At 34.5% G+C, this 13,017-nt stretch overlaps 1 protein-coding gene across 1 annotated transcript in view; it reads left to right on the top strand.

The window, feature by feature from the left end:
* The window catches only part of TASP1 (taspase 1), a 264,833-nt gene that overhangs the window by 32,213 nt on the left and 219,603 nt on the right, over positions 1-13,017 (top strand). The window contains exons 5-6 of the mRNA XM_073878472.1: positions 5,317-5,437; positions 10,314-10,467. Coding sequence (XP_073734573.1) covers positions 5,317-5,437; positions 10,314-10,467 — 275 coding nt within the window. The remainder of the gene's footprint in view (positions 1-5,316; positions 5,438-10,313; positions 10,468-13,017) is intronic.

Below are 13,017 nucleotides of genomic sequence, written 5' to 3'. Positions count from 1 at the left end.
CTAATAAATATACGCAGACTAATAATTATTTAAAGACTCAGAATCTCTGGAGTTCTCTCTCTAGCTCTTTCCTTTTTGTACCCTGTACTAGCCTCCTAGCCTCCTTAAACTTATAACTTTGTCTCCTCCTGGAAGAATGTTGGCTCTCTTTTGGGTTTCTCTTCCCTGTGCTATGGCCTGGAAAATATCTCTGGGAATTAAGTTGAGGCATCTTGATTTGTGTCTCTTCTTTCAGGATCACAGTCCAGTGCTGGCTATTGATTGAAGTCCATTTGTTACATATTTTGCCTGATTATCTAGTTAGAAAGATAAATATAATCCCTATTATGCCTTCATAGTCAGAAGCAGAAGTTCAGTAGACATACTTTTGAAGTTATAAATATATATGTATTTTTTAAATATATTTTTAAATTTTTAAGTAATCTCTGTGCCAAACGTGGGGCTCAAACTTACAACCCCCAGATGGAGTCACACACTCTACTACTGACTGAGCCAGCCAGGTGCCCCTGAAATTATTAATGTATTTTGAAGTAGGAGAAATATTTTTGAAAAAAGTTGCTAAGATATCTTTTAATTTTCTTATATACTTTTTCTTATGTATTTTTAAAATGTCAAATTTAAACCATCATGCAGTAGTCATTTTCAGAATAACTTTGTTCAGTTTGTGATTTCTAATTGGATTATGTTAAAAATTTTGCAGAGCTGATTAGCTGATATATTTCATTTAAAAGATTGTTGAGATAGTGTATACACTGGTACAATCTTGCATGTGTATTTTGGGAATTACTACATATAGGTAGCTGCTTTACATTTTTCTCACATTTCAGTTCCTTTTCCACACTTTGAAGATATACATGACTAGGCAAGGGAGGTTATATGCAGTAAAAAAACACCCTAAAAACCAAAACCCCCAAACCTTTGTAATGTGGTAATTTACTTGCTTATAATCTCTTTTGCTCTGTTCTCAAAATATGAGAAGATCCAGGGCAAGAATTCAGTCTTCATCTGTTTTTAAACCATAATTTTTCTTTGGTTGTGATCTCTTTCCCCAGATTTAGTTATGAACTGATTTAGCTAGAAAGATTAAGTTGGAAGTCCTTATTCAAAATCCTTATGCTTAATTATGCATACTCTTTCCTCCATCTCATAAAATGCCTTTTCTTATTCATGGTTTTATTTATTTCTCAAGTTTCACAGTTCTGATCCTTTCCCTTCTCTCTGTCTCTCTTTTTTTTCTATTCCTTCTACTATCATTTCCATGCCAGGTAGTTAGTATTTCAAGCCTATGTTGTAAAATAGCCCTCAGTTTGGTCTCACTGATTTCATTCTCCTCTCCTTCCTTCTCATACAACGTGTAAATGTCTGTTTGTTTCCTTGACCAAAACACCCATCTCGATTTTCTCTTATACAGAAATCTTGACTGGCTTCTCAGTGTTTTTTAATCAGGTTCAGATTCTGATGAATAGCGTGTCTTAATCTTCAGATTTGGCTCCAGTAAATCCTTTTTGCTGAATGTGTCTTCTGTGGCTCTGACACTTTTCCCATTGCCTATATGTTGCTCACATCGTTTCCACCAACTGGAATTTTCTAGCTTCCTGGCTGTGTTCAGGAAGCCTGCTGTTAACTTCTCTGTCTCATAGTGGGCCATTTCCTTTTGGTGCTGAAAGCATTTATTATCTCATTATTAACTCATTTCTATATAATTATATAGCCTTTTTTTTTTTCCATCCTGTGATCTTATTTTTAAAATTCTGTGGACTGTTCGGTTATTTAACTGCATTAGGACAAAAGCTCTGTTCTCCAATCCCTGACCCCTTTGCTCTAGTTATAGGTACATATTAAGAAGGTTTAATATTGTGGTCAGGTTTCTTGGATCTTGGTAAGACCTAAGGTCTTACCTTAGAACAGAGTTAGTTTTCTGGATTGACTCAGTTTTCTAGAATGTGAGGTAGAGTTGTTCATTTTTATGGCCTTTATTTTGGAGTAGGCCTTTAATCTGTGCAGTGACTCTAAGGAGCGTCAATCTAATCTTTCCAACCCCGGCTCTTTTTCTTTCTCTTCTTCTTCTTCTTCTTCTTTTTTTTTTATGAAGTCTTTTGGGAGTTTGTCCCCATGATGTTTATTTTATTGTAAGATTTTATATCGTTAGATTTTTTTTCCATATCTGTGGTTGGAAATCATGTATGGTATTATATTGACATAACAAGACTAGTGGTATATATTTTTAAAAACTTTATTCGCAGTATTAGAAAAATAAGTGTCTTTCTTTTAGATTGCAAATACATGGCTGACTTCTTTTTTTTCATTTTTTAAATTTAAATTCAATTAGCTAACATATAATTCATCATTAGTTTTTGATGTAATGTTCAGTTATTCATTAGTTGCATATATGACCCAGTGCTCATCACATTGTGTGCCCTTCTGATACCAGGCCTTTGTGTTCTGTGTAGTCTGCTGATACAAGCTTTTTTTTTCCTTCATGGTATCTTTTTATTTATTTATTTATTTTTTAAAAAGATTTTATTTATTAGAGAGAGAGAGAGAGAAGGGGGGAGAGGGAGAGAATCTCAAGCAGGCTCCATGCTTAGTGTGGAGTCTGATGTGGGGCTTGATCTCACAATCCTGAGATTATGACCTGAGCCGAAATCAAGAGTCGGATGCTCAAACAACTGGGCAGCCCAGGTGCCCCTTTCATGATATCTTTTTAAAGATATAATTCATATACTGTAAAATTCACTTTTATAGTATACATTTCACTTGTTTTTAGTATTTTCATAAAGTTCTGCAGCTGTCACACCATCTACTTTTATTTCATCTGAATCACCACAAAAAGAAACACAGTACATATTAGCTGTCACTCCCCATTCCCCCTTCTGCAACTCCTGGCAATCACTAATCTACTTTATGGATTTGCCTTTCTTGAAGTTTCATATAAATTGGATCATCTGGTATGTGATCTTTTGTGACTGACTTCTTTGATTAGCATTATGTTTTTAAGGTTCATCCATATTTTGCCATACATCAGTACTTCATTACTTTTTATTTCTGATTAATACTCCATTGTATAGATATACCATGTTTTACTTACCCATTCATCAGTTGGTGGGCATTTGAGTTGTTCCAGAAATGCTGGCATATGAGTATTACAAGCTGTTGTGAATATATGGGTACAAGTTTTGTGTAGACAATTCACTTCTCTTGGGTATATACCTAGAAGTGGAACTGTTGGGTCAAATGGTAACTTTATGTTTAAGTTTTTGAGGGGTTTCCAGATGTTTTCCAAAGTGGCTGTACCATTTTACATTCCCATCAGCAATGTGTAAGGGTTCTAATTTCTTTATATCCTTGCCAACACATCTGTCTTTATGATTCTTTTTGATGTTATTTTAAGTGGAATTGTGGGTGTGAAGTAGTAGTTTGTTGTGGTTTTGATTTGCCCTTCCTTGATGAGTAATGGTGTTGAGCATCTTTTCATGTGCTTATTGGCCATTTATATACCTTCTTTGGAGAAATGTTCATTCATATCCTTTATCCATTTTAAAATTGTATTTTTATTTTAGAATTGTGGGAAATTTTTATATATCCTGGATACAAATTTCTTATGGATAAACAATTTACAGTCCCCCTGCCCCCATTCTGAGTTTTTTTTTTATTTTACTTTTATTGTATACTTTAAAACTCAAAAGTTTTAATTTGATGACATCCAAATTCTAGTTTTTTCTTTGGTTGCTTGTGCTTTTAGTTTCATATCTAGGAAACCACTGCCTAATCCGAGGTCATAAACATTTGCCCTAATGTTTTCTTTGAATGGTTTTATAGTTTTAACTCATATTTAGGCCTTTGATCCACTTGGAGTTAATTTTTGTATATGGTATGAGATAGAATCCAACTTTGTTCTCTTGGATTGAATATCCATAGTCCCAGCTCCACTTATAGAAAAGACTATCCTTTGTTTATTGAATTGTTCTGGCATCGTTGTTGAATTGACCATAAATATAACGCTTGTATCTGGACACTCAGTTCTATTGCATTGATCTATATGTCTGTCCTTAGCTATATCACACAGTCTTGATTACTGTAGTTGTGTAGTAAGTTATAAAACTTAGAAGTGTGAACCCTCCGATTTTATTTTTCTTTTGAAGATTATTTTTGTGATTCTGAGTTCCTTGCATTTCCTTATGAACTTCAGGGTTAGTTTGTCAATTTCTGCAAAAAACGTAGTTAGGATTTGATATGAGATTGTGTTGAAGCTGATCAATTTTGTAGAGTATTGCTGTCTTAAAGATATTAAACCTTTTGATCTATGTACATGACTGTCCTTATATTTATTTAGGTCTTTAATTTTTTCTTAACATGTTTTATAGTTTTCAGTGTATAAATCTTCTACTTCTTTTGTTGAATTTATTCCTAAGTATTTTATTCTTTTTGATGTTATTGTAAGTGGAATTGTTTTCTGAATTTCATCTTCACATTGTTCATTGCTAATATGTAGAAATAACAGTTGATTTTTGTATATTGATCTTATATCTTGAAACCCTGTTGAACTTATTTATCAGTCCTAATAGTTTTTTAGTGGAGTCCTTAGGAGTTTTTGTATACAAGATCATGTCCTCTTCTACCAAGAGATAATTTTACTTTTTCTTTTCTAATGTAGACGCTCATTATTTCTTTTTCTTGCCTAATTGTTTTGTCCAGAATATCCAGTATAATGTTGAATAGAAGTGACGAGAGTGAACATTGCTGTATTATCCCTGATCTTAAGGGAAAACATTCAGTTTTTCACCATTAATTACGATGTTCACTCTGGACTTTTTGTAGATGTCCTTTATAATATCATATATAGGAAGTTCCCTTCTGTTTCTAGTTTGTTGAGTGCTTTTCTCATGAAAGGGTATTGGATTTTGTTAAATGCTTTTTTTGTGTTTATTAGTATGATCCTGTTTTTTCTATTTAGTTTATTTTCTTTATTTTTTTCTTTATTAACATGGTGTATCACATTAAGTTTCACATATTAAAACCAAACGTGCTTCCCTGGGATCCTTCTTGTTCATGGTGTATAAGACTTTTATGTTTTGCTGCATTTGGTTTGCTAGCATTTTCTTGAGGATTTTTGTGTCTATAGTCTCAAGATATACTAGCCTGTAGTTTTCTTCCGTCATGATGTCTTTGTCTTGTTTTGGAATCAGGGAAGTACTGGTATCATGCAAGGAATTGAGAGTGTTCTTTCCCTTTCTAGTTTTTGGAACAGTTATAAAGGATTGACATTAAATCTTCTTTAAGACTAACGGTATTTTAATTTTTGTTTTTATCTCTTAGGATTCTCCTTTTACAAATGCAGGAATGGGATCTAATCTAAATCTCTTGGGTGAAATTGAGTGTGATGCCAGCATAATGGATGGAAAATCCTTAAATTTTGGAGCTGTTGGAGCACTGAGTGGTATGTGGACATTATAACACATCTCTGTTCTCTAAAGAACTATGAATATTACTATATGATGCCTCCTAAAGACTTAGTCAATCTAGTGTTTTCTACCATTCTTGCTTGGAGTAGTATTGAGAACAACATTGCTCTCAATTTTGTAAAAAATTTTACTATTTTGTAAAAAAGCTTATGTTCAAGTCTTTGTTAGAGGTTGATCATTCTCCTCCATCTTCTTGAAATTATAGACATTTAACCTGTGAGTTAGCATATTCTATTAATTTTATGATTTGAAATACACAAATAATATATTTTTTTTGTTAGAAAATTCAAATGATGTAAATAAAATTTGCTGTTGCTCTTCCAAATCTTTCTTTCTCATCCCTTTCTCCTTGGAGGGGTTTAACCAGTAAAATACAGTGCATTTATCTATATTTTTATGTAATAGAAACACAGTTTCACACATGTATTTTTTAAAAAATATATGTACATATTATTATGAAACTTTTTTTCTTTAAATAGGATGTTTTAGAGATTTTTCCCACACCAGTACATATAAGATATATCTAATATTTTACAAATACACATGAAATGCACATATTTTAATTATAAAGCTGCATGAATTTTTAAATGTATACAGCTATGTAAACCATTACCCAGGTCAAGCTATAAAACATTTCCATGTCAAAATACAGAACATTTACAGGGTGCCTGGGTGGCTCCGTTGGTTGAGCATCAGACTCTTGATTTCAGTTCAGGTTATGATCTCAGGGTCCTAGGATCTAGCCCCGCATTGGGTTCCTCGCTCCGCACTAGCATGGAGTCTGCTTGTTCCTCTTCCTCCCCAGTTTGTGCATGCTCTCTCTCTCTAAAATAAATAAATAAAATCTTAAAAAAATACAGAACATTTCTATAATCCCGGAAGAGTTCTTTATGCCTCTTCCTAGTCCATACCTCTTACACTCTGCTTCTGCCTTCCCTCCTCCTCCTGTTCTCCCTTAATTTTGACTTTAAGTACCATAGATTAATTTGCTTATTCCTGAAATTTATATGAGTGGAATCATACACCTCTGTGTCTGGTTGTTTTTTTTTTTTTTTTTTTTTTTTGCTTAATAATATGCCTGTGAGATTGACCCATGTTTTGTGTCACAGTAATTTTTTCTTTTTATTACTTAGTAGTATTTTATTGCATGAATATATAATATATAATAAATTATCTGTTCTCCTTTAGAGGATATTTGAATAGTTTCTAGTTTTTGACTGCTCCAATGAATATTCTTGTACATGTCTTTGATAGACATATGTACTTAATTCTCTTGGTTATAAACCTAAGATTTGGAATGATAGGTTTATCATTAAGATCCTATCCTTAAGATCAGGGATAATATAGCAGTGTTCACTCTCATCACTTCTGTTCAACATTATACTAGATGATAAGTTTAGGTACATAATGTGCTTTGCTTTAGTTGATACTGCTGGACAGTTTTCAAAAGTAGTTGTTAACAATCTATACTCCCACCAGCAGTGTATGAGCATTTTAATTACTCTACACCAGGGCCAACATTTGGTATTGCTATTCTTTTTAAAATTCATCCATTTTGGGGTGCCTGGGTGGCTCAGTTGGTTAAGCGTCTGCCTTTGGCTCAAATCATGATCCCAGGATCCTGGGATCGAGCCCCACATTGGACTCCCTGCTTGGTGGGGAGCCTGCTTCTCCCTTCCCTCTGCCTGCCACTCCCCCTGCTTGTGCTCTCTCTCTCTCTTATAAATGAATAAAATCTTTAAAAAAAATGAAATTCATCTGTTTTGGTATGTGTGCAGTGGCATTATTGTTTTAATTTGAGTTTCTCTGGTGACTAATGATACTGAGAACCTTTTGATATATCTATTGGCCATTTAGATATTCTTGTTGTGCAGTGTATGTTCAAAATTCTTTTGCATATTTTTTATTGGACTATCTTTTTTCATTGATTTGTTCAAATACTTTATATATTTTAGATATAGATCCCTTGTCAGATACTGTATTATGTATATCTCCTCCTAGTCTGTGGATCACCTTTTCACTCTTTTAATGCCATCTTCTGATGAACTGAAGTTTTTAACTCTTACGTAGTTTAAATTACCAACCTTTTATTTTATGGTTATTTTTTAAATATTTTATTTAAGAAATCTTTGTCTACCCAAAGTTATGAAGATTGTCTCCATTGTTTTCTTTTAATAGTTCTGGGTTAAGCTTTACACCCAGTGTGGGGCTTGAACTCATGACCTGGAGATCAAGAGTCACATGCTCTCCTGACTGAGCCCACCAGGCATCCCTAATAGGTTTTTTGTTTTTGTTTTTGTTTAGTTCTATTATTTTTTACCCTTCACATTTAGCTCTGTTATCAAGCTCAGATTAATTTTAGTGTATGTGAGATAGGAGCTGACATTACTTTTTTTTCTCTTACGGATATCCAAATGGTTCATTGCCATTGTCAATAGAAAGGACAGTGTTCTTCTCACATAACTGTGTTGGCAAATCAGGTGACTGACTATACGTGCAATGGCTTGTTTCTGTATCCCCTATTCTATTCCATTGTCCTATTTATTGCCAGTGCCATACTGCTTGATTACTGTAGCTTTATATTCTTTATATCTGCTGATATGTATGTATATTCTTGATGCCTGGTAGTATAAGATTTTTAACTTCCTTTTTTTTTTCTTTAAGATTATATTCGCTATTCTAGGTGTTTGACCATTTTCATAAAATTTTTGAGTCAGCTTGTCAATGTCCATAATAAAACCCTGCTGGGATTTTGGTTGGTATTGCATTGAATATATAGAATCATTTGTGGACAATTGATGTCTTAACAATATTGAATATTCCAGCCCACAAACATAGAATATGTATATTTACATAAACATTACTCTTTCTTTTCTCAGCATTGTTTTATGGTTTTCAGTATAAATGTCATGTGTATCTTTTATTAGATTTATTCTAGATACTTAGTTTTTTGATGTTATTATAAAGTATATATGTTTAAAATGTCAATATCTAATTGTTTTATTAAATTTAAAAATATAATTGAATTTTGTATATTGGCTTTGAATTCACTAGCCTTGGTGAAGTTATTCCATCACTTATTCTAGCATTTGAAAAAATAGGTTCCCATGGAATTTCTATATACACAGTTATATTACCTATGACTCATGCAACTTTGCTTTGTCCTTTCCAATCTGTAAACTTTTCATTTGGCCATGACATTCAGTGCAATGTTGAATATAAGTGGTGTTAGTGTACATCCTTGCTTTGTTCCTGATCTTAGAAGGAGAGCATTAAATATTTCACCATTCTATATCCTCTGCTAGCTTTTGGACTGTCATAGATACACTTTATCAGATTGAGGAAGTTCCCTTCTAATCTTAGTTTGCTGATAGTTTTTATTATAAATGGGTATATTAAATTATCATTAAATGCTTTTCTGTGTCTGTTGAGATGAAGATTTTTCTCCTTTATTTTGTTAAATATGATGAAATTTGTGATTGATTTTTGAATGTTCCCTTCTTGGCATAAAGTCTTCTCGGTCATATTTTTATCTTTTTATATTCTGCTGGATTTAAGTTGTTGATGTTTAAGATTTTGACATCTATGTTCATGTAATAGATTGGCCTTGATTTATCTTTCTTGTAATATTATTTTCAGGTTTTGGAATCATGTTATGGCTGACCTCACAAAATGAATTGGGGATTATTTTTCCTCTTTGAAAGAATTTGCACATGATTGGAATGATTTCTTCTGAGAATTCATTAGTTATTCTAAGTTAGTGGAGTTTTCTTTGTGGGAAGTTTAAAAAAATGGATTCAATTTCTTTAACAATTATAAGATTATATTTTTCTCTCATGGGTGTTTGTAAAGGAATTTGTCTTTTTCATAGGAGTTGTCAAATTTATTTACCTAAGGACTTTTTAGTTAGCTTTTTTTTTTTTTTGATTTCTAGTTTAATTTCACTGTGGTCAGAGAACATCCTCTATACGATTCCAGTCCCTTGAAGCTTTTTGAAACTTGCTTTATAGCCCAGTTTATGCTATGTTTGTTAAGCATTCCATGTGAACTTTAAAAGAGTATATATTTTGTAGCTGTTGGGTGCATGTTCTATATGTGCCAGTTTGGTCAGTTTGGTTATTCACTTGTTCCAGTCTTTATCCTTTCTGGTTTCTGTGATAGGTAAGAAATAGTGTATCAATTAGTTTTAATTTTAATTTTAATTTCTTTCATTATGAAATTTTATTGGTAATGAAATTTCATATGTTTAAAGGCCATTAGCATTTCTCTGTGAACTGACTGTTCCATATCTCTTGTGGCTTGCCTTTTAACTTTACTTACAATGTGCTTTATTATATTAGAATTTAAAATTTTTGTCAAACTTACTGTTCTTTTGTGGCTTTTGTATTTTGCATTTCCTAAGGTTTCTCTCATAATTATAAGTATAGTCACCTATATTTTCTTCTAATACACTTATAATTTATTTTTCATTTACTTCTTTAATGCATTTTTTTCCTGAAATAACCAACAAATTGTCCCTACATAATCTTGAATAACCCAATAATAATAACTATTGTTCATTGGGTGACTGTTACATACCATGCATTGTTCTCCAGTAGTTTATATATATTCAGTCATTTAGTTCTCACAGTTACCTTTTGAGGACACTACTTTTATCCCCATTTCACAGATAAGGAAACTGAAATACAGAAGAGATTTAGTAATTTGCCCAAGGTTACTGTATCAGTCTGGGTCCAACTAGGAAATGAATCACATAGTAGATTAAATAGGGGAAGTTTAATATAAAGAACTGTTAAACAGTGATAGGAGAGTAACTACAAAGATGGAAACAGAACTCAAAATATATTCTAGGGCAGAGGGAGAATACCCAGGTAAGGATAAACTTGGAAGGAGATTTGGACCTCATTGAAGAAGGTGTGGTTGCAGCCCACTGCCTAGCAGAGAAGTTGCTGGGTTACCCAGGCCACAGTCACTGTAAGACCAGGAACAATCCTGTGGGGCACAGGTGAGCTCAGGCCCATAGGTGGGCACATGGGGATGAGGAAACTATGCGAATTGAACCTCTGTTGCACAGGATAAAGATGGGGTTTTTGACTCACCAGACGGCCCTGTCCCCAGGGGCACTTTACTCTTTGTGCCTTTAAGGTGGAGAAGGTTTGTGAATTGAGCTGGGCACAGTTCTATTCTTTCTGGGGCTGCCAGCTAGGCTGCTGTAGCCTGAATCAGGAGCTGGAGAAAACATGTGGTGGCCAAATGCTGGAGAAAGCTGCACCCTGCAGGCACTTAGCACTGGGGAATACCATGTGGGCCAAATAGTGAAGAAAAACTGACACTCTCCAGGCCTGCCTAAGAAGCCACCCGTCCCTCCTACAGTGTGTCTCCAGTGCCCTCTACTGACAAAGCTACCAGTGTGCCAGCTGGCAAAGCAAACGTATTTAAAGGGCCCATATCCATTTTCACAGATCAGGCAGTGAAGGGAGAATTTGTAGCTGAGAAGCAGTAGATAGGTACAGTTATAAAACAGTCTGACTCCCATCACTCTGTTCTCTCCACCTCTCACATAGAGTCAGTCTTTTCCTACTCGTTTGAAATACTGTCTATGTCATGTATTAAATATTCAAATGCTTTTGTGTCTGTGTCTGAACTTTAGCTTTATTTTGTTCCGTTGATGTATTTGTCTGTTTGTACTCAAACCACACTGTTTTAATTAAGAATAGCTTTTAATAAGAAATGGTATCGTGAAGGGTGAATACCTCTTCATTTTTTCCCAAAGTTTTCTCTTCCTGATGAATTTAAGAGTCAGCTTGTTATCCTTTTGAAGTTTGATGGAGAATTTGCAGATTTGAATTTATAACTTAATTGACAATTATCAAAGTCTTTAAATATTACATCATTATATACAGAGGTATATTTTAAGAGCTAGTATAGAGATCTGAGCTTTTCCTTTATTTGGTATTTAATACATTTTTTTGGTGGCGTGTTTTGTTGTTTAGCTAAATAGTTTTGCTTTGAGTCAATGTGGTGGCCTTTGGGGTACCTGAGTAGCTCAGTCAGTTGGGCAGCTGCCTTTGTCTCGGGTCGTGATCAAAGGGTCCTGGGATGGAGCCCCACATACCACTCCCTGATGAGCCAGGAATCTACTTCTCCTTCTGTCCTTCTCCCTGCTCATTTTCTGTCTCTCAAATAAATAAATAAATTATTAAAAAAAATATGGTGACCTTAATTTGAGTTTTAATGATCTTTTTCATTCCCACTGCTGTTTTTTTTTGTGTGTTTTTGGTACTGATGGTATCCTGAGAGGTATCCATTGGTTAGTGGTTAAGGGTGTGGTCTCTGGCATTAGCTGCTTTTTAAAAAAATTTTTTTTATTAATATAAAATGTATTATTTGTTTCAGGGATATAGGTCTGTGATCCATCAGTCTTACACAATTCACAGCACTCACCGTAGCACATACCCTCCCCAATGTCCATCATCCAGCCACCCCATCCCTCCCACCCCCCTCTACTCCAGCAACTCTCAGTTTGTTTCCTGAGATTAATAGTCTCTTATGGTTTGTCTCCCTCTCTAGTTTTGTTTCGTTTTTCCCTCCCTTCCCCTATGATTCTCTGTCTTGTTTCTCAAATTCCTCATTTGAGTGATATCATACGATAGTTGTCTTTCTCTGATTGACTTATTTTGCTTAGCATAATACCCTCTAGTTCCATCCACGTCATTGCAAATGGCAAGATTTCATATTTTTTGGTGACTGCATAATATGCCATTGTATATATATATACCATATCTTCTTTATCCATTCATCTGTTGATGACATCTTTGCTCTTTCCATAGTTTGGCTATTGTGGACATTGCTGCTATAAACATTGTGGTGCATGTACCCCTTCAGATCACTACATTTGTATCTTTGGGGTAAATACCCAGTAGTGCAATTGCTGGGTCATATGGTAGCTCTATTTTCAACTTTTTGAGGAACCTCCATGATGTTTTCCAGAGTGGCTACACCAGCTTGCATTCTCACCAACAGTGTAGGGGGGTTCCCCTTTCTCCACATCCTCACCAACATCTGTCGTTTCCTGACTTGTTAATTTTAGCCATTCTGAGTGGTGTGAAGTGGTAGCTCATTGAGGTTTTGATTTGGATTTCCCTGATGCCGAGCGATGCTGAGCACTTTTTCATGTGTCTTTTGGCCATTTGGACGTCTTCTTTGCAGAAATGCCTGTTCATGTCTTCTGCCCATTTCTTGATTGGATTATTTGTTCTTTGGGTGTTGAGTTTGATAAGTTCTTTATAGATTTTGGATACTAGCCCTTCATCTGATAGGTCATTTGCAGGTACCTTCTCCCATTCTGTCGGTTGTCTTTGGTTTTGTTGACTGTTTCCTTTGCTGTGCAAAAGCTTTTTATCTTGATGAAGTCCCAGTGGTTCCTTTTTGCCCTCGCTTCCCTTGCCTTTGGCAATGAATCTAGGAGGAAGTTGCTGCGGCTGAGGTCGAAGAGGTTGCTGCCTGTGTTCTCCTTTAGGATTTTGATGGACTCCTGTCTCACATTTAAGTCTTT

The sequence above is a fragment of the Callorhinus ursinus genome, unplaced genomic scaffold (assembly GCF_003265705.2).
Source record: "Callorhinus ursinus isolate GAN/ISIS: 27379988/994484 unplaced genomic scaffold, GSC_fseal_2.0 scaffold29, whole genome shotgun sequence".
NCBI lineage: Eukaryota > Metazoa > Chordata > Mammalia > Carnivora > Otariidae > Callorhinus > Callorhinus ursinus.
The sequence above is the reverse complement of the archived record's forward strand: the minus strand, read 5'-3'. Positions and strand labels throughout refer to the sequence as shown.